This window comes from Aulonocara sp. 'chitande type north' Nkhata Bay, linkage group LG17, assembly GCF_057382095.1.
Source record: "Aulonocara sp. 'chitande type north' Nkhata Bay isolate Kocher_YH1m ecotype deep benthic linkage group LG17, A_spYH_male_GT1.1, whole genome shotgun sequence".
NCBI lineage: Eukaryota > Metazoa > Chordata > Actinopteri > Cichliformes > Cichlidae > Aulonocara > Aulonocara sp. 'chitande type north' Nkhata Bay.
The window spans coordinates 39,908,766-39,931,612 of NC_141360.1; the positions used below are offsets into that span (position 1 = coordinate 39,908,766).

Sequence of the window (22,847 nt, forward strand, 5' to 3'; positions counted from 1 at the left end):
GCGTGTGCATCCGTTTCAGAGCACACCATACAAAGAAAATTTATACAAGTGAGCCAGCTGGGTACATAAGCCCTCCTGCACAATAAATCCAAATAATCCTTTACGATGGGAAGCGGGAAAAAGGGGGGCTGGGGGTTCTCAGACATATGCGTGCGCACACACACACACACAAAAAGGTACACACGCTTCAATTAGCTTCGCCATTGTGCCTCTGTTGTAGATATTCAGTGGCTGTGCCCTTTTCCCAAGAATAACAAGCAAGTCAACAAAATGCGTGTGCTCGAAACAGAAGGACAGCTTCTGACATCTCAACCTCAAATACCTCATACACTTGCTACGAGATGAAGCACACGAGAACAAGGCCATTAAGGATTATCCTGAATTACAAAAGAAAAATGGGGTGGCATAAAAAAGACAGAATAAAATGATCTTACCTTCCATCATGGTTGCAGATTTGCATTCCTCAATCTCCAAAGAGCCTGAAATGAAAGGTGGTGTCGTGAGGGGAGGGGGAAGAGAAGAAGCTCCTGGCTACTAAAACACAGTAGAACTGATGGCAGCAGAACAGCTGTGTGCTTGTGGCTAACGCCCTGGCTAACTGTGAACCTCCAACACCCCCAGACGTCGCCTGTCAACTAGCTCAGGAGGGAGAGAGACAGAGAGATAGATAGAGCGAGAGAGAGGAGGGGTGGGGGACGGCTTAGGTGTCGATCAGAGCTGGAGCCATGGATGCTGCTGCTGCTGCTATTGCTGCTGCGGCTCAAACCTTCACAGCCGAGGATGCTGAGAGGTAGGGAAAAAGCAAACTGGAGGAAAAAAATGAAAGAGGCAGGGAAGGGAGAAGGAGGTGGAGAGATTTAGAGGGAGGGTTGTGTGTGTGTGTGTTTGGAGGAGGGGGGGAGGGGGGGGTGGCTGAGGCAGTATGCTGAGGTCACAGATGACCTTAGCCAATCCCTGCAGCTCTTTGTGCAGTCACATGGCTTACAGCTTGAATCTCCTGACACTGTCCCCAAAGAGAGAAGGCTACATTAGTAACCTCTCTTACTTGACAAATAACTGTGCGCATTTACATGTTTACATGTAGAGCATCCGAGGAAGCAAACAGATATGTGAGGTTTAAATATAGAAGCCACACAAACAGAGTAACCATACACACACATGCTTACACAGCTACCCTTCACCCTACCTTATGTCAGTGCAGTGTGCTGAGGTACCCAGGCATGAATCTATTTTTTGGTCACACAGAGAATAATGAGGGTATGAGTAAAGTGACAACCCATGTTGATACAAAAATAAAAACGTGCTCTATATTAAGTCACTACTGCGCAAAATCCTTGCCCTGCACCGTCCTGCACAGCGCCTAATTCTCTAGTAACTGCCTCCGTGTCCCGCCCTCTTTGGAATATCGGTGCAGTTTCACTCTGCTCCTCTCCCCGCTCCCTCCCACCTTACCGTCTCTCTGCTAGTCTGTCTCATTTGGCTGCCTTTTTCTGTCTCTGTGCTTTCCCACCGCACTGGGATGAGAATCGACCGGTGCGACGTCACGGCAACGCAGGCTACAGCTGCAGCCAACAAACAGGAAGAGCCGATGACAGACCAGCCTCCGGAGAGGGGTGTGTGCTGGTGTTTGTGTGTGTGCGCTGATTAATTTTCTATGAGAGGGTGGAGAGTGAAGGGGGGTGGGGGCAAATGTGACAAATCAAACAGCAAAGTGAGATTTTACTGGGCGAAAAAGGAAGAAAAGAATAACAATGAGCCACAAATGCAGACACTGGGTAATTTGTACCCATTGGTCTTTAAGTCTGGAAAAGACGTGTTTACTAGGGCTGCCACAAACGATTATTTTGATAGTCGACTAGTCACTGATTATTTTTGCGATTAGTCAACTAATCAGATCATCATCCACTGGACGTAAAAAGTACAGCTTATTGCATCAGCAGCATCTGCTCTTATATAACTATCATTAGCTTACAGCTTTAAGTGTTTAAGGTCTGTGCTAACTAAAAATAAAGACAAGATGATAGTTTATTAAATTTTAATGAAATTTGCAGATTGTTTCGGTGGAGTTTAATAAACTCCTTGCTATCTAAAATATAACAGGACACAGGAGTAAATTCTTGAGCATCTCACACTTCTGATAATCAGCTGTCTGCTTGACGTTTATTCAGCTGTGTAAAAACTATAACTTTAATCTCAGCCAAACCGATTTACTCAGGAACAAATAAAATACTAAAAAAAAGCCAAACAATAACATTTTAAGTTATCTAAGTGACTTATATATCATGTTTAACCTGAGTAGCGAAAGACGGCGGTGGGTTTGAAAACATTTGCCGGGAGTCCGGTGTTCTCACGGCTCTAGCGAGCCTTGCCCCCGGCTAACTATCGAGCTAGTGGGTAACAGACGTCTCCGAAAACGTCGGAGCGCTTTTGAATATGTGACCGAGTGGTCGGCGGGGTTAGGAACAAAATAAATAAACTTGACAACGCCACCTGTACCCACTGACTCAGAGCGGACCTCTCTGAGTGACGACGAGTTGTGGCTCCTTGTCCCTGAGGTACCCTCACACCCTGTAGCACCTGTGGTGTCACTTCCCGATGCCTCTAGAGTTCCATCGGTGGAGCTCAGGTCTACTCCCAGTGTGATTGTAGCACCCTCGACCTCTGCTCCCCCAGGCTCTTCCTTGGGCTCTGTTGAACAGTCTGAGGTGAGTGGGCCACATTTGCGGAGAACAGCACGTTCAACAGCTGGTCAGCACTCAAATGTTTATCACTTGCCACGTCCTGTTGAATCTGCGTCAGTTGCTAATGCTCAGCTTGCCATATTCAGGCCATGGTGTTAGGTTCCTTGAGTTATTGTCGGGGCGCCAATACAAAAAAGGGGGGGTAGATGTAGCCAGATGGGCTACTCGCCTTCCGTTGTTTTTCTTCTCTCATTCTCTCTCTCTCTCGCTCGCTCTACCACCCTCGCTCTCTTTCCGCTGCACTCGCTCCTTGTATCAGGTGATCGGGTTAATTGGGAACCCACCTGCACATTGATTGCAGGGTGGCGCTAGCCTGTATAAAGCTAAGCCGATGTCTTGTTGGATTAATTCCTCCCGAGCTTCTGGTACGATACAGCAGTAAATGCTGGCGTACTGCGACGGACTGATCAGCAAGAGCCGATTATATGACAGCTACAGGTATGCTCTCGCTTAACCTTGGATTCCCTCCGAATACTGGAATTGGTGTTAATATCCTTTTCCGGCCTGTTGTAGCGCAGCAGTCTGTTTAATTCTGCCATTGCGGAGAGAGGTGTTCGTGGTATCTCCACCAATGAGAGTATAGTGCCTCCGGTCCTGGGGTAAGCCGTTAGAACTACTTTTATTAGCATTCATAGCTATAAGAGTTTAAGGTTACACTTATCTGTTTCAGGGTTTACTGCTGTACTCACCTCTCCATGGTAAATTGTCCAACCTAAATTGGAAGAGTGGACTGCCTTCTCAGTTGCTGTTGTGAACTCCTCCTTGGTGGAGTCTGCTGTCTTGTCTTGTTTTGTCTTATCTTGTTTTTATTAAGTAGGCTTACCTTTTTTGGGTTCGCCTGGTGTTTTATTTTACCCTGGACTGTTGTTCGTACCCATACTTCTGTGATCGGGCTGAAGTGATCCTCTGCCCGAGTGTCGTGCTGGGACTCTAAATTGCCTGGGTGGCCGGTCTCAGCCGGTGGGGAGCCAGACCGGCCTACGCCTGAGAATAATTATTACCAGCACGAGTGGTAGTTTGACCCGTGGGGAATAAGCCTTTCCCGTGTGTGTGTGTGTGTGTGTGATTTCTTTTATTAAAGTTATTAAAGTGTGTTTTAGTCTTTTTATGATTTGTAGCGAGCCTGACGCTCCGTGTCCTTTTATTCTTTTAACATACTTTTCTGTGTTTTATTTCAGTGAAGGAGGACGAGCCAGTGGCCCTGGGACCTCAGGTGGTGGGTCGTCTTCACACTTTCTTTTGTACAGCACTGGGTGGTCTGCAGTGATTCTTGTGGTGTGATTTTCTTTTGGTTCCACGGCTGCTGGTAAGTCCAAGTTCCACGATTGTTTATTTTTACTGTAGGACACTGTCAATAATGACGCTACATCTTGACTTTTAATATTTTATTTATAAAATATTATTTATAATATTTTATTCATTTCTATAAATAAAACTGTTTTAATATTGGAAGCCAACCTGCCTCAGTGTGCATCCTTGAATCTGTGCGGTCTTCTTTTATTCCTTTTCTTTATTTTTCTTAAATATATTTCCTGGGGGTGTAATTCCCCTAGGTGGCGTTGTCAAGTTTATTTATTTTGTTCCTAACCCCGCCGACCACTCGGTCACAAAAATATGCAGTGTCTTGATAAACTGAGCAGATATTTGAGGTTTACACAGCTACATTCTCGCCTGAAAATATGTTAAACGTTTATTTTGTGACCCAGAAAGAATAATAAGAGTAATATTAAAGCTAACTAGCTGCCGCCATTGTTGGAAACTAAGCTGGGCTGCGCTATGAATTCTGGGACACAGCTTCTTCTTCTTCGGGGTTTAACAGCAGCTGGCATCCTTGTGCATGCAGTGCTGCCATCTTCTGTTTCAGTCCGTTATTACACTCTTAAATCCTGCTACTTATTCCTGCGTCTTTTGTGATCTTACAAAGCTTCAAACGACGCGTCGACTATTAAATCAGTCGTCGACGATTTTGATAGTCGACGTAATCGTGACTAGTCGACTAATCGTGGCAGCCCTAATGTTTACTCATGTTTAATTTCTACTGCTGGCAGTGTCAGGAGCAGCTGAAGAGGTAGTAACAGTAGTAGTGGTGTATCAGTAAATGGTAACAGGACTGGTTCTATTATAGTGCTTTTTTACCTCGCTTGAGCACTCAAAGCATTTTACACTACACGCCCCGTTCACACACTTATTAATAAAACATGGCTAGCTCATATGGTAAGAAACCAAACCCATATTAATAGTACATGCTATACACATATATAGGCCTACTGATTTTGACCTGTTCAACCTGCTTCCTCAGGGAGGCGCTATAGGTGCATCAGCCCAAACACTGACAGACTCACGAATGGTTTCTTCCCAAAAAAGTTCTACCCCCCAAATCCAAGGACTTCCCTCTTTACACAGACTACACAACTACCATCACCACTGTGCAATACTTCATTCAATAACCACACGTAACACTATTTATTTGCATATTTGTTCATTTTATATAGTGTTCATATGTATATAGTGCTGCAGAACTGTGTACCCTGTGCATTCTATTCTATAGTTCTATACATACATGTGCATGTATGGAACTATAGAATAATCCAAGAGACAAAATACGTGTTGTTATTCTTGTTTGAGCAGAGCCAGCTGGGCAACTTCAGCTCATTAGAATCAGCATTAGCTGAAGCACTTCAGCAGCTATTCTTCCTGAGGTCATTCTTACACTGCTGTGATATAAAACTACTCTCTCCAAAGCTTCCTCTCACATTTATAATTTCACGCTTCTTTCTTATTTTCACTGCATTACTGTCTGTCAAGTTGCTTCTATGTTATTCATTATGTCACCTGCCTTCTCCTTCCTTTCATCCTTTTCTTGCTACAGGGCCAGCTCTTCCGTATCAACCACCACTGATGCCCCCAAGGAGAGGGTCGACACCCTCATCTTACCCCCGGTCCCACTAGCTCTAAAGCTTTGCTAAGTAATCTCTATGACCTTTGTAATTTTTTCTCCTCCCTGCCTTTATCCATTCATCTTTCTTATCACTTACACCATCCCTTGCTAATTTCCTTCCCCATTGTTCTTCTAGTATCAGCCATGCTCGGTTATGTTTGCCTCAAGACAAACATCTTCTCCTACACTGTCATCTAGTGCCGACAGAGCATCATGACAGATATTTAACAGTTTGTGCTGGTGCTGGAACTTCGATGCTTCTGAATCAGAAATATGGCACCATTAACTCACTGTAGTGTAGTACCATTAACATATAGTTCATTTGTTTCCACGAGCAAGTTGGCAATTCAAACAATATTTCTTATTTCTAATACAAGAGAGCCATGTATGATGATTATGCAGCTAATTAGCGCTGCCACAGCAGTTAATGATGATACCATTTTTGCCCAGTCTTTTTCTTATTGTTGAATCGTGAACACCTCAACTACACCTGAACTACCTCAACTGAAGCAAGTGAGTCCTGCAGTCCTTCAGATGTTATCCTGGGTTCTTTTGTGACCTCTTGGATGAGTCAATGCACTGTTGGAGATTTTAGTGATCAGGTCTGGGTGTGGCTAGTGAAACTGAACATAGGGCCAGGTAGGTTTGGAGAGCTTTTCCCCCACTTAATAAATGAAATTACAATTTAAAAAGTGCATTTTTTTCTTTATTTACTCAGATTATATTGGTCTAATATTAAAACACTTTTTCATGGTACTGCATCGGTCTCCTACAGTTCTTCTATACCAGGGGTGTCCAACTCCAGGCCTCAAGGGCCGGTGTCCTGCAGGTTTTAGATCTCATCCTGAGTCAACACATCTGAATCAATTAGTTCATTACTGGGCCTCTGGAGAACTTTACGACACGTTGAGGAGGTCATTTGGCCATTTAACTCAGCTGTGTTGGATCAAGGACACATCTAAAACCTGCAGGACACCGGCCCTCGAGGCCTGGAGTTGCCTAGCCCTGTTCTATACCTAGCCTCAAATCAGTGCAAACACAACCAATGCTATTGCCTTTGTGCACATGATGTACACATCACATAACGTTATTTAACTTTTTAATTGTATTGTTAAATTAACAAACCAGTAGACTATGTTACAGTAAAGGCAGATTATCAGCAGGTAATCTAAGGAGACTGTCTTTAATTCTGTAATATCTGATTCTATTACATTTGGTTTCAAATGTAACCAAAAGGTAGATGATGTATGAACATACAGGAAGTAGAAGAGAATGTTGCTTATGAGAAATGAGTTCCATGTGTCTGGATAGGAAGAACTTATGCTGCTCTATTTTCTAGCTTTCCCGTCAAGCGCTTTGGGTGCCTAGAAAAGCGCTATATAAATCCAATCCATTATTATTATTTTCTGACACTGACACTGACACACACACACACACACACTTTTAAAAAGGGCACACCACACAGCACAGTGAACATGTAGCCACAGTGGATACATAAACAAAAGCATTCATATGTTGTCATGCATCAATACAAGCATGCATTAGCTAATGCAGTATAAAGTCCACTTCACTGCAGGACCGGTGAGTAAACCGCTTGAGATTCTAAAAATGCAGAAAGTGGTGGGTGACCTTCATGCCTTATTCTAAGGGTAAGTTGTCGATCCATGCTCAAACTGCTGAGGTGATGTGCTGCTGCAAAAATAAAGGTGTTTTACCTACTGTACCTGCAATGATACGAAACCAGCCGGTGCACAGCTCCTCAGCCATCAGTAGCTCTCTCCATGGACCCCGCTGCTCTCACTCCAGCCAGGCAGAGGGATGAGAAGGAAGACAACGAACATGGACAACGACAGTTCACCAGAAAGAGAAGAGGGAGATGAGGATGAATATTTACCAAAGGCTACCGTATAACTAATAAACAAAGGTCTTTGGAGAACACAAATGTACACTGATGCTGACAACTGCAAGTGTACTCGCGAAGCAATGCACGCAACCTGTGGAGAATAGTAATGGGGCACGGTAGCCTCAGCCTGCGAGTACAGATTTGTCAAGCACTGAAGGTCAACGTGTCCTATGGGAATGGTTTCATCGAATTCTGCCTAAGTTCTGCAGTGCAGAAGACAGCATATGCATCTTAATCATGCAACTGTTTCATCTGCAATTTATTATTGTGATTTCCAACAGGGGAAAGATTCAGCATTTCAAAAATGTCTAAATTAGCCTGTTTAGATTTGAGATACTGAACGCTTTGACAGATTCACAGACTAACCAAAACGAATAAACTACAGTTTCAAGTTAAACTATAAAGTACAAACATATATAGATATAAAAGATGTGCAGAGTAAATTTGTCCATCATTCTAAAACATGGCCCCCAAGCTTGATTAGCTACATTTTTTCTCTCTTCCAGTTTAAGTGGATCCTAATTGGCATGTGGCAATCTCAGGTGAACTGACAGGTTGAACTTGCTTCAAACTCCAAAAGTGCACATGCTAGTGGTGCCACCTACTGGTCACTTAAACACAGTACTTTATTCTCCATAAAATACCTCTCGACCCCTCTGTTCCACATAGACTTGCACCTGCGTGGTGTGTGATTAGTCATAAAATATGAGCAGTAACAAGGTAACAAAGTAAGACACAATTATAAAACAATAGATCGACAAAAGGGATGCAGACATGATCACATGTAGGCTCACACCTACAGTAATAGTTCCAGTAACAACAGCTGATCACACGAACATCTATTTCATTTTAAACGTTATGATTAAAACGGAGGTGACAGCACTGACACAGTGCTGCAAAGTCCTGAGCCTTGTAAATGTCTCTTCTTAGAGCAGAGCAGTCTGTTAAGAGTTTGGATAAACAGTGCTAACTACTCAAATATAGACTATGAGCAAGAAAGCTCTTTCTGGCACATTTGGTTTACGTTCCAGATGGCAGCAAGCTGCAGAAGAGAGAGAAAATAATTCTTCCTCAACCCTCTTCACCCCATCTATCCTTCCCACCACCCTCTGCACCGTTTCTGCTCTGTATGTGCATCTACCCCTACCCACTAACAAACACCCATCGCTTCCCTCCCTCTGACCTACTTTCTCGCCACCTTTGCTCATGCCTTTCGCCTGCTGGGTGCAGTATTGCTCTAAATCTGGGTATTTTTCAAAAATGTCTCTGCATCTGCCTGCAGGTCCAAAACTGTCCACGCCACCAGCAAAAAGCCACAAGAAAAATGCAAATGGGTCATCGCTGTTACTATACGGATAGAGCATAGAGGTTACATTTAGTAGAAAACTGCTGTTCTTTTAGTCAAGCAAGAAACCGCTGGGACGGTGAGGCTGAACTGCTTATCATACATCAAATACGTTCTAGTTCTATCGTCAGTGTCCCCAGTAAACAAAAATATCAATCCTGCACACATTGTTCTTTTCTCTGCATCAGCAGCAGCTGGTTGCAGACCATTCTGTTGATTAGACAGGCAGTAATATTGACTGCATTTATGATACTTTACATATTATTTTCAAAAATCTAAAATGCATCACTACTCCACTGGAATGTGGGACATTAGTATAATCCAGTAGTATACACCATTTCCATGAAAAAGCATGCACGTGGCCATACTGGGGAAACATTTTTTTAAATCATCTTATATATATTTTTTTAAGTGTAGGCTGAATTCCAAACATCGCAACAGACTCTTGTAAAAATAACAGCTGTTCATGGAGACTCTCTCATTTTCTGCCTAACACAATATTGCCTATGGATTTCATCGGCACCATTCTACATGAGTCCCTCGTAGGGCTGGGCCATATTATACCGTTCACGGTAATACCGGTATAATGTTAGGCAACGATAGGAAAATGAAATATCGCGATAGAATATGAGTAAAACGCGCGTGCGCAGTGCCTTTGTTTTCATACGCACATGGCCGATTGTTGAGTGAAACAGATGAACCAGAATTGGTTTGTAAAAATGGTGCAACTTCAGTGATGTGGAACTGGTTTGGTGTTTGTCCGTCAGATACACAACAAAGCACATTTTTTTGCAGAACATGCAAGCGGCCGTCGTTATTGTCGTATTTGTCAGACTAAGATGCTCTTAAATCTGGGAGTAATCTGGGTCCTAAACTCCGTATGCTTCAGGTCAAACAACACTGCAGCATCACTTAGAGTTAAAAACTGTCTAAATTCTTTCATCTTTAATAAAACGATCAGCATTGCTGCTTTACCAGGTGTAACTATAAAGTTTAACTTCCAGGCATCCATGAAAACAAAAGTTATTACATTTAACGGAGTTAGAAGTTAGCAGGAAGCTAGCGGAAGTTAGCTCGCTAGTTTCGCTAGTTACCTAAGCATGATATAAGCATGTTCTGACTGAGAGATTTCTGAAAAAATTCAAACGTACAGCTCTGCTATCACTTCCAACATAAATGAAGACAGGAAACTAAACAGCAGTGACGTTTGTAGGGTTACTGAAGTTGGGCTAGCTGGTATATAATGATGTGCTACGTGATCGCTAGCGACACAGCTATGTTAGCATAACATAAACAGTGAAGCTGGAGGACGAACACTAACAGTTTTCCACTTATAAAAGTTAACGTGAAGGTTCCTCATGGTTAGAGACAAATGCAATCGCATGGCAGGATGCTGTAAACGGACCAAACTTCAGTCAGGAGAACAACTGAGATAATCCATCCACAATACGAGGTTAGTCATTAATATACTGCAACAACATGGGAATAGAGCAGCTGCCAGAGAATTCAACATTAATGAATCAATGGTACAGAAGTGGAGGAAGCAAGAAGAATGAGTTTAATAAAGTTTGATTTATCTGACTGCTTTGTTTCGCTTAATGTGCCTTATAATCCCGTGCACCTTATGGTCCGAAAAATACGTACTGCACACTGCAGTTTAATGTTGCAAAGCACCTCTTTTTAACTTCAGTGGATATTATACATGGTTATGCTCAGGATATGTCAGCCCATTTCTACTGGAAAACTTTCAGCAAGGAATTTGCATTTGCACTGTTACATTTTTATAAAGCTTTAATGTACATAAAAACCAGCTTCTTATTTAAGTGAAAATAAATGGAAGGTTGTCTTTTTGCGCTAGTAATGTTGTGGAGTTGTATTTTGTCTCGCATCAATTATATCGTCAGTTATATCGTTATCGCAAATTTTCAAATATATATCGTGATAAATATTTTTGGCCATATCGCCCTGCTCTAGTCCCTCGTCACCTTTTACCTACCTGGAACAGCATTTGCTGCACCTGAGGCATGTCAACACAGAGCGGGAGTATCACAGATATGATGGCTCTCGGTTAAAAACATCTATAGTGGGAATTCCCTTTGCTCATGCTGCAACAGTCACGTTTCACGGCCCAAGGCCTCGTGCCATTTCCCCGCACACTGCTGAAGAAACATCCCTGCAAACCTCCACCCTCCACTCCAAAGTGCTCTGATGAGGGACGGTGATTAGCCTGCACTCATTAAATGTAAACAAACAGCCAGCAGTGAGTGCAGCCGAATCAAAACAACATTCCACTCGGTGAGAGGGAGAGGCGGGAAGGGCGATAAGGTGTGGCGAGGACAGTGTGCCATGTTGTGTGCCTACGTGCCATTCAGCCACTCACAATGCTCTCAGTCTGTTAGTACCACCAGCCAGACACGCTGTGTTTTGTCATTACCCCACTTGCGTCCCTGCCCAGGGTTGCAGTCACACATACACATTAGATGATGAAAGATTGTGTGATTAGCAGACACTTCCTGATTACTTGATTACACTGGGGAGGCTGACTAACAGCTCATGGGTGAATCTGTCTTGTTTAGTCTGATGCCACTGGGGCTATTATCTAAAGCCAAGTTAGAATAAAACACATGTATTCCAGTATTTCTCTTCTGTATGCTACATCATTTTTGGTGTCGGGTCAGTGGAATAAATATCTGTTCGATTGTTAGACTGGCATGTGTGCATACTTTATGTGCAAGCCAAAACTCAAATTCACTTCATAGTTTAGCCTGAAAATCTACGCAGTTGTCTTCTCGCTGCATTCCTGCTAACCCGAAACCCCTTCCCGAGTCAACCCCCTGCTAGAGGCCCCCATTAAAACCCAGTTCTCTCTTCAGCCTGAGAACAGGGGATGGAAGAGATGAGCTCATGTCTCTGATCCTGAACTGGTCAGCTCTGCCGTCTACCTAATGGTCTCCAGGATGTCAACACTGGTGTGTCCTTCTTATTCACACCAATGATCATCTTCACAGAGGCCCCAGACCTAAATAAACACAGAGCAAACTTGCTGTACGATCAGCTTATATCTATAAACAGTGGAGCGGTTTAAATTAGGCCACTCCCAAGAGTACCGTACTTTGCTTGGACAGCCAGGCTGAGATGACAGAATGGAGCCAGATGAACTCACTGAAGGGAGTTTCAAAGGACTATTTCACACAACGGCAGAAATAGCACAGATGCGACTTCTATACTGTCCGACTCTTTGGATAATTTAAACAGACTACATCTTTAACTTGCATTACATTTATTTGGAGGCTTTGGCTCTACGTAAGAGATCCGCATCCTTCATAAAGGAGACTTTGAGCTAAAAACTCACACGAATGAAATCCACAGTTTAATACATACTTACAGTTAGAGCTGGGCGATATGAGATTTTTTCATATCACGATATGTTTTTTTCATTTCAGGCGATAACGATATCTATCACGATATAAGCCAAATAACTATATTTGTAAGATTTAAATGTGCCGTTGCTCACAAGTAAAATGTGAAATAATCAGCAGCTTGTTTTTATTTAAATATTTATTTCCCATAATAAGTTCAACAGGGTAGATGTACTTAAGGAACATGAGACTTTTTCAGATAAATAAAGGCAAATATTGCAAACTACACAAAAGGCAGCCGCTAAAGCGTTTAAGTTTCAAAATAGAACAAACGAAACAGACTAAATTGTCAATTCCACTTAGAAACAAAATATTAATTCTAAAAATAAATCTTAGTTTGTTTTACAGAAGAACAGACAAAACTGACTAACTTTTGTCAATATCAAATAAACTGAGAGCTAAAAGGAAATTCTCAATCTCTCCTTGTTGTATAGCTGAGCTTTTCAAACAGTTTTAACAGTTACTTTAGTCTGACAAAAGCCGAATGACGAATTAGCGCTTCCAGTCAGAGACTGAGGCTACGTCCACACGTACACGGGTATTTTTGAAAACGGAGATTTTCCGTTTTCGTTTTAAAAAATAATCCGTCCACACATAAAGGCAGAAATGAAGGAAAACGCTGCTATGAACATGCCAAAGCAGCAGGTGGCGCTAGATTCCTAACCGTGCAGAAATGTTGGCCAATCAGAAGTCTAGAAGCCTCGGTGGGAAATAGTAAACAAAGCTGGGGCATAGAAGCAGAACCGAGTCGTATGTGTGGAGGGACAGTAACTGTGTGTATATGTAAGCATTTAAACACTGCAGAGAGTAGAATTAACAGTAACAGTATTGTAGAAATTCATTTCACCGAAACAATAACGTGGCGCACAGTGTGACGCATGCACCAGTTTATTGTATTTCCAGACTTGCTTTCGGCACATTTACAGTGCACGCTACTCTGTTTTTTGTCAGACTTGAAATAGCCGAAATACCTTCACACTACGGAACTTCTATGGCTCTTCCGTTCAACAATCTCTCCGGCATTGGAACCATCATCTGTTTTCTCTTTGGTCACGCTCGGTTGATTTTTCTAGTCGGCACACTCATTTCCTCCATTACGCGCTGGCTGCTTCCCAAACAAACACACGTGCGGCTTGGCACTTGTGCTGTACGTAACAAGTCACGCGACGTGACGCTGCGGCTGTGATTGGTTCGGCTCTGCGCTACTTAATTTGGATTGGCTGACCTTTTTTTTTTTTTTTTTTTTTTTTTTTTAAGAGGACAAGAGCGGCGAAGTCTATCGCGATAGTTTAATTTCTCTATCGAGTAAAAGTTATATCGCGATACATATCGTTATCGTTCTATCGCCCAGCTCTACTTACAGTTGGGGAAAAAGACAGAATTTGCCTACGCTTGCTTACTGGCTCGCTCTATTTTGGTGTGACACCCACAAGGATGCGTCGAATATAGGTTTTGTGTGTTTTTCTGTGTGTGTGTGTAGAATCTGTGATGTGCTGATAGGAGCCAGGATGGGCCTCCCAATGACGCATTTAACTGGAGCTATAATTTATGAAGCATCTTAAAATAGTAGTTAAAAAAAGAACTTCTGGATCTTACAACGCTTCAGAGGGAGAAGAATTAACTTACTTCCTGACTTAGGACAACGACAAAGTCACAAACTCACAAACCCAGTAATCAAAGTAACATTCCTGCTCAACAAAGCACAAACCAGGTTCTCCACAGTCACTTCAGTTCTCTAGTCCCTGGAAAAAAAGGTGATCGATATCACCGTATGAGTCATCAACTAAATACTTGTAAGGTGGAGTCTGCCTGTGGGTGGCTGGGTAATCCCATTTAGTCATTCTCAGCAACATTTTACAGTAGTTTCATTAGATGAACAATACTAGGGTACCTCACTAATCCAAGACTCACTCGGGAAACTTAAGACAATATTTACAAAATGTATGTGCACAGAGAGAGAGCTTACTGTATGTTGCAGTCATTAATAACCATTTCATCTACTGTCATGGACCGAGAGGAGGGCCGGAAATAAATACAGAGAAGAGCAACAAAGGAGAGTTGGTGATAACTGCTGTACCTGCTATAAAAGCTTCCAAACACATGACAACTGGTCAAAAACCAAAGATAACACATGCCAAACAACTCCACATGTCAAAAAGTCTGATGTAGGGCTGGGTATCGTCACTGATTTCTAGAATCGATTCGATTTCGACAGTAAACGATTTTTAGACAGTAAACTGTTCTTGAAGTAGAGAGAGAGAGAGCTGTGCATGAAGCGTGATCATGTGTTATCATGGTAGAAGCGAAACAGCAAAGGTCAGAGGGAATTCATGACGAGGTTTATGTGAAGCGTAGTTTGGATCTTCTTTTGCTGCTGGTTCAGTCAATATTGTTTGGAGAGATCAAACCTGCAGCTTCAGAATCAGCACAAAAAGGGCGTAAACACAAAGCGCCCACCGACGCCTCAAAATCAGCGAGCTGTCGGCTTTCAGCCCCGACCGTGTCCGTGGCGTCGGGTGAGGAAGGCGACATTTCACTGATTCTGATGCGTCGGCAGGTCCGCGCTTTGTGTTTACGTCTTTGTGCAGAATCCGTGTTCCTGCTCTCATTTACTGTTTTAGCTGTTTGGTGGTTGTTGAAATTTTGTGAGTTTTAACCTGAGATTCTGGCGATTCGGGCAAAATAAATTTATATTAAATGGTAAATGGCCTGTATTTGTATAGCGCTTTACTAGTCCCTATGGACCCCAAAGCGCTTTACACATTCAGTCATCCACCCATTCACACACTGGTGATGGCAGCTACATTGTAGCCACAGCCGCCCTGGGGCGCACTGACAGAGGCGAGGCTGCCGGACAGGGGCGCCACCGGGCCCTCTGACCACCACCAGTAGGCAGTAGGTGAAGCGTCTTGCCCAAGGACACAACGACCAAGCCTGTCCGAGCCGGGGCTCGAACCGGCAACCTTCCGATTACAAGGCGAACTCCCGACTCTTGAGCCACGATCTTTACCCAATTTTTAAAAAAAAAAATCGATTCAGGATTTTAATGAATCGATATCACGTTATTCAAGCTAGAATCAAAACCCACCCCCAGTCTGATGGCAAGAAAGCTAGTACTCTAGCCAACACTAGCATTTCCTAGCTCCTTCTACTCTGCTGAGGATAAATAATTTACTGTTTACTTTATCTGTACCAAATACAACTATGGGACAGCAGTTATTGAGCTTGGCTATTCCCAGTTCACGCTGAACTGGCTGTTATACCAATTCCCACTATAGGTTTTAATAAATGTACGCTGACAGTGGATTGCAGCAGCTCGTGGTATACATGCTGCACCAGAGCTGCTGCCTCAGCTTCGTGTCCTGATGCTGCTGGTTGGTTCTGAACGTCCTGATGTTGCTGACAGACACTTTCTTTTTATTGATCCGTCTATTCTGTGCTCCTGAGGAGGCAAAAAGAAACTCAGACATAATAATATCAGCCCCTGTAGTCTTTGCCTCCCTTTGGTTGCCATGGCTACAGAATTCGCCACAACAGCAAGCTGAAAATGTTGAACCACGAACGCCGAGCGCAGTCTCGTACGGCTGTGCCTGCTCGACAGGGCAAAGACCCGGGACACTCTTGGTGATCTTAACGTTTGCTATCACGTTGCCTTTGAAGACGATGGATGCAGATGCTTGCTGTCAAAGCATTTTTACAAGATTCCTTCTGTGACATTTGACAGCAGCGCTGTGCCAGCCTGCAATGTGTCATCCTGTGTTCAAGCGCAGCAAAAGTTGCTCCAATATCTCGACTCCTTTCCACGACTGAAAGTGACACACCACAAGGGAGGCGAGTCTACTTATCTATATATAAATACACATCACATACTTGCGTCTGCCGTTACACTGGCATACAAAGGCGCATACATAGCTCTGTGTTACTTATCTCCGACTTGTTTCACAGAAGCTCCTGTGTGTCATAAAAAAAATAAAGCACACTCTTCTTCCTCACAGAAAGCCACAGCTCACCCACGCACACACAGCTCACCCAAACTCCTCACTTCCAGTAAATTCTCTACCTTTAAACTCTCAGAGGATCCTGGGGACATTTTGTGCCATTCCTTTAATTTTCATCCTATTTTGGCTGTGCTGAATGAATAGCTCATATTTACTAGAAGATTTAAAAAAAATTTTTATTTGTCTCAGCTCCTTAGAATATCTAAAAATGGCTAAGCTACGCAAAACCGCCACATTTCAGGCCAAAAAATGACCACATTTATGTTGACATCAACTAATGCATTCCTTTATGTTAAAATTTTATTTTGGATTACTGTCCACCAGGTGGCGCTACTTTTTACCATTCAAAGCAAGCAGCAAAATGTCACACTTTTTCTGTTTTCTGCAAGGGAAATGATAAGTGTGCCATTATTGATGTTAGATAATGGTGTGTGTGTTTGAGCGTGTATTCATATCTCTGCGGGGACCAAAATACCACCTTCAAGCCTCATCATCAAACTTAAGGGCAGTGTGACTTTTGCACAGACAGAAAGAGACGAGCTGGCAGCACCATATGGGAACCTTGATTGCAAAGACAGCAGTCTGTCCATTTGCTCCACGTAGAGCTACATAAACATACAGGCCTTTATATGGTTAAAATATGATTAAAGATATTTAATAGTTGCATTTACTCTGAAGTAGTTTTAAAAGACAGTCATTTAAAATGGGAAAAAATATTACATCATAGTATTTTTACAGCAGTTTTTGCAAAGCTGCCATTTTTTTGTCCTTGGGATCACGAGTGTCAGGTTTTGTTTTCTTTTAATCTGACATTACAAAAAAAATAAAAACACATGTTGCTGCCAATCATTGACTCATCTAAGGCCCAATAAAAACAATCAAATATTCCTCGAAATGTATTTTATGGAAATTGTTTTTGCTTTTTCAATAGAAAACAGTGGAATTATGTAAACATACGTGGCTTTAAAGGGTGAAATCGCAAAAATTATACTTAATATTGGAAATTATTTTTCAGGCTGAAGTAGTTTTAAAACATTGAGTATTTTAAAGTAAAAAAAAAAGTTGCTATATAATAATTTTACCGCATTTGTTGGCAAGGTGGCATTTTTTGTCCTTCGGTAAAAAGAGTCAGGATTTTAAGGATCATCTAATGGTTAACTGAGCAGCATCAGTGGTGCTCACAGAACAACTACCACTATATATATAACACCTTCAATTTCACACAGGAAAAATAAGTCTGTACTTAAACCATGTGTATATATCGATGACGATAAATAAACTCTGGTATCAGCTTAGGTCCCAAAATAGATAATAATGTAATAATGGATTGCATTTATATAGCGCTTTTCGGGGCCCTCAAAGCGCTTTACAATTCCACTATTCATTCACTCTCACATTCACACACTGGTGGAGGCAGCTACAGTTGTAGCCACAGCTGCCCTGGGGCAGACTGACAGAGGCGAGGCTGCCATATCGCGCCATCGGCCCCTCTGGCCAACACCAGTAGGCGGTAGGTGAAGCGTCTTGCCCAAGGACACAACGACCGAGACTGTCCGAGCCGGGGCTCGACCCGGCAACCTTCCGATTACAAGACGAACTGCCAACTCTTGAGCCACGATCGCCCGTGATATGCAATCCCAAGACAGTCTCCCCTTTTCCTTCAGTTTTTTTCTAACAAGTTTCAGCTGGACAGGAGAGTCCAAAACTCTGCAACACAGAACATTTCCACTCATCAGGCTAAAGAAAAACAATCGAGCAGGATGAGGGATCACTGCTCATAAACACTGACTGACTGGCTCCCTCATCCCATTCGGAAAACCCCCTAAATAACTCCAGCCAGAAACAAATGTACAGATAAATAATAATGCAACTGAAGGGATGGTGGGCAAGCCATGCAGAAAACATACCGACAGCCAAACTGAGTGAAAGAAGACTCTACAGTACAACATAAGGCTTCCCCCTATGGCTAAGACAGCATGAATGACTCACTCCTCCTCCAGCAGTAACACCACCACCACTCTGCATTTAATCATGCAAGCGTCAAGCTCAGGATATATTTTAATGTATCCTCAGCAATGTTTCAGAGGGAATAATACACAAAAACAGATTTAGTTACTAGTTCAACGTCACTCAAAGGTCGTCGTCTTATGCAGGTGCTACCAATTTATCTGCACACGCCTTTTTTAATGATTCCTTTAATTAATTTTTGAGAGGGAAAATAAAATGAATACATTTACTGAATTTTGCACATGACAAGAAGCCCCTGGAAAACTAGTTTCTGACAGAACAAATAAAGATTATCAGTTTGTAATGCTGCGTGTGTCCATCCCCTATATTGTGAAACATGGACACAGTATTGCCTTCGTGGTCAGAGCCCAGATTCCACTGTCTAATAATATTTGTGCATTTAAGGGTTTCCACAGAACAACACAGGAAACGGGGATCAGAAAGTTTCCCAGTCTGAATTTCCCAGGCAAAGAACACCCAAAACCCAAAACCTCATTCATTATCCTCAAACTTGGCAACCCCTTCTCTCCCCCACAGTGTTTCCCACATATCAATAACCTCTACGTGAACTCACTCGACTTCCAACACTCACATGTGCAGCAGGGCTCTGGCTGTCTCAACATGATACCCCCAAACTTGGAGCTGTACCTACAACAAAGCCCCTTCACTATCAGGTCTCGCCGCTTGGCAGCCACCATGGTCGTGCCTCTGGGCAGTTCTTTTGATGACTATACACACAAACATAAGTTTAATGTCAACGGTGAATAAGAAATAAAAACTGCATGTAAAGAAGCAGCATACAAGCCGTTTCAAAGAGTTCATGTTTGTTACCCATCCTGATCTAAATTACAGCCTAGTTATGACAAATGTGTCGGGCTACACAACATACCGACTTCATTACCATCACCGAGACACTACAGAGATGCATGCCACTACACATCTGAAGCAGTCATGACCTATTTTCACATGTGTCAAAGTAACAACACAGTTGCCAGTTCAACTGTTTCACTGGCTCATTTGGGGGAAGGGACAACTTTTTTCTTTGCTATAACAAAATTCTGTAACAGGTTTCTATTCAGGATTTTTGAAGTGCCTCGTGTCCCCTCCTGTGAGGTCTACACGTTTTTGTTTCAAGGCCAAGTCTTAATTTGAATAAATATGCTTCAACACTTTCTCTCAGAGGATCTGACTTAACTGCTACTTTCTCACACGTGTTTACGCTGGTGCCACCGCTGATACAGGACGGAAGTGACAGAATATGAGCCAGCCCTCCGCCTCAGGTAGCTGTGTGAGAATCATCACATGCAGCAACACCAGTTTTAAATGACAAACTGAAAAAATGCACGTTGAACGGACACGGATTCCATCACATGTTTATGATGTACAGGCTGGCCTTTTGTATTTTGATTCAACTACCCGCCCCCCTCCGTAGGCATAAACACCGCAGTTCTTACAAAACATACTCCATCAGATTTTCCTGTAAATTTCCCTAACAAATGCTGAGCCAAACCTCACGATGCATTGAGCTCAGTCAACATCGACATGAATGAATCGACTGCAGTACGCTAATGGCAAAACACAATTACTCAACCATTTAATCAAAAGTCACCATTTCCCTTCTCCGGCTCTCCCACAGCATGAGCTGGATTGGAACATTGTGTAATGAACGTGAACTAGCTGCTACTGTCTCCATTGTGCTGCTCCAAAACGCTGACAGGGGAGCGCTGAACTCAAGACCCTTGGTGACTAATGTCTGCAACTGAGCCAGTCCAGACTACAGAGGCTTGCATACCCAAAGGCACTCTTTTCATAAAAGCATTGGTGAATATCAGGGACAAAAGACTGTGTATTTGAAATTTACTGCTGGAAAGAAGGTCCCAAGTGTTTTAATCACCGACAAATACACTTCTATCTTTCTGGTTTCACAACTAAGATGGGTCAAAGAGGTCAACGGCAAACATTCATACTCAAATAAAACAAGAATCTTTAAGGACCACAGTTAATCAGCTGAGTTTTAAAATGTAAAGGCCTTGGGCAAAAACATACTCTGGTACAACACTTTATAGGTAAAAAAAAAAGAATGGTAAAATGCACCGCAATGCTGATTTAATGTGCACGCATCATTCATGTGAACTTGCACAGCTATAACTCACGAGATTAGTTTCTGTCCCTGAGATTTGGGAGTTTTTTCCAATTCCCTGATGTGGTTCCTGTTACTAAAAAAAACAAAAAAGGTTTCAGTTACATTTCTAGTACGCAAGATGTTCTTTACAGGACCTCAATGAATACAAGTGGATCAATAATATTAATAAGTGTTGGTAAATAGTACCTGAGTCATAGTTACTTTATTTTAAACCCTATGGTATTCTATGTAAAACCAGTTCAGTTATGTTACTTCTGGCCTGTTGCTGGAGTCTCCTACTTTCCCAAGTCAAGTAACATTGCCATGTTTTAATGTTCTTAACAATCTAAAGTCAATTTGAGTACGGACCTGTGCTACGTCAAAGGCATGGCTACTGAGTTATACATAACGGTGGAAATGGCTCTGTATAAGTGCCGAGCACCAGCCCACCTTTAAAGTAGTGCTACATGTTTTTGGACTAAGCTAGCTTAGTATATGTCATGATTCATTTAGCTTTACTATATCGTTTTAGCGAGCAACAGTAGGTAAAGCCCTGCACACCACTTGAAAAGCGCGACACACACATTAAACTAATGAGTTTGCGTTTAGTACTATTGCTTCACCTGTAGCTGACAGTTAGAAGCATCCCAGTAAGCTTTACTTTTGACTCGCTTGTTAACTTTTACCCTTTTTCCCCCTTAAAATTACAATACTTACGGCAGTTTGGAAAGTTTTGGAGATTGTTCTTCTTAAAGCTTTTCTGATGGGGTAAAACCAAACAAACTCTTTCTCCTGTTCAACAGGGAAAACTAAGGCGGGTTAGCCACTCAAACACTCAAACGTTGTTAATTACCGTCAGGCAAGACATGGCTGCCGGAAGTGACATATTACCTTGCTTGTTACTGGAACCAATGGAATAAATAAATATAGTTTAAAATAAATAAATAAATAAAAATAATGAACAAATAAATAAGTGGAATAAAATATAATAAAATTGGAGTAACGTTCGTAATGCACGTGACAGGCGATAACAAGCAAAGTCGCTAAATGACCTACCGCTACTTTTCTTTTCTTTTTTCCCTTCTTTTTCCTTTCTTTTTCCTTTCTTTTCTCTTTTTTTCTTCTTCTTTTTTCTTTCTTTTTCCTTTCTTTTCTGTTTTTTTCTCTCTTTCTTTTCTCTTTTTTTCTTCTTCTTTTTTCTTTCTTTTTCCTTTCTTTTCTGTTTTTTCTCTCTTTCTTTTCTCTTTTCTTCTTTTTCTTTTTTCTCTTCTCTTTTTCTTCTTTTCTTCTCTCTTTCTTTTTATTCTTTTTTTTCTTTTTCTTTCCCTTCTCTCTTTTCTTTCTTCTTTTTTCTCTTCTTTTTTCTTTCTTTTTCCTTTCTTTTCTGCTTTTTTCTCTCTTTCTTTTCTCTTTTTTTCTTCTTCTTTTTTCTTTTCTCTTCTCTTCTTTCTTCTTTTTTTCCTTTTTCTTTTTTTCTTTCTTTCTTTTTTCTTCTTTTCTTCTCTCTTTCTTTTTATTCTTTTTTTTCTTTTTCTTTCCCTTCTCTCTTCTTTTCTTTCTTCTTTTTTTTCTTCTTTTCTTCTTTCTTTTTCTACCTACCGCTACCAGACTCTTCCATTCAACAGGTGTGCTTGTTTCCACCTGTTAGGTGCTTTATGCAATTTGGAATTTGTATTATTTATTATTATAGCTAATCGAGACGCAATTACGTGGGTGAAGTCATACATACATACTGAACTGTAAACATTTATAAAATATTAGCAGGTAGAAATATTTTCATATATTTGTACCCCCAAATGGTTGTCACTTCCGGTTAGAAGTCTGGCTAACGTACAAGAAGAAGCGATTTTTTTTTTTTTTTTTTGTAGTTAATACATTTTACATGTTGTTATTACTGTCTTCAAAACAGCAGTAAGTGTCAAATGACCTACTCTATGGGAGTTATGGGTTCCATATTTAAAAAATGCTGTGTAATCGATATTTAACCTCTCAAACGCTGAAAAGAAGATTATGCTAAGCAGCCTCGGATGTAGTCTGCCAATCTTCTAAAAGAGATGACTGGTCTTGGTGTCCGCTTACGGACTTCAGCAATGTACACTCATGAGATAAATAAAGTGTATTCAGATATTACATATGCGAGTAACACGTTTTTCTGTTTATTTTCATTTTTCACACCCATCATTTCTCAGAATTTGTATTCAGATACCACGCGTGAAACACCTGGAGGTCCTGTTTCACTCGGTCGTCTAATCCATATCTGTCCATCAGCTGCTGCTGCAGCCTCCCCACACACCCAAACTATTGGTTAATATTTAATCAAACCCGTCCAGGAAAGTAATTTCCTCCAACAAATCACAATATTTTGTCACGCAGT

At 41.8% G+C, this 22,847-nt stretch overlaps 1 protein-coding gene and 1 long non-coding RNA gene across 5 annotated transcripts in view; one reads left to right on the forward strand and one right to left on the reverse strand.

The window, feature by feature from the left end:
* The window catches only part of sgip1a (SH3GL interacting endocytic adaptor 1a), an 82,419-nt gene extending 61,070 nt beyond the window's left edge, over nt 1–21,349 (reverse strand). Inside the window, exons 1-3 of one of the 4 annotated variants that reach the window (XM_086270216.1) lie at nt 21,191–21,349; nt 7,395–7,479; nt 435–479 (exon numbers count right to left, since the gene is read on the reverse strand). In XM_086270216.1, the coding sequence (XP_086126342.1) occupies nt 435–479; nt 7,395–7,446 (97 nt within the window). In that variant the 5' untranslated portion in view covers nt 7,447–7,479; nt 21,191–21,349. Of the gene's footprint in view, nt 1–434; nt 480–1,186; nt 1,401–1,452; nt 1,520–7,394; nt 7,480–21,190 lie in introns of those variants that run through there. The other 3 variants (XM_086270214.1, XM_086270215.1, XM_086270213.1) reach the window with 3 other exon arrangements.
* LOC147310610 (uncharacterized) lies at nt 693–6,326 on the forward strand. The gene is made up of 3 exons (XR_015125886.1): nt 693–790; nt 3,920–4,047; nt 5,611–6,326. It is a non-coding gene; the product is annotated as an uncharacterized LOC147310610 (long non-coding RNA).
* Nucleotides 21,350–22,847: the final 1,498 nt, after the last annotated feature.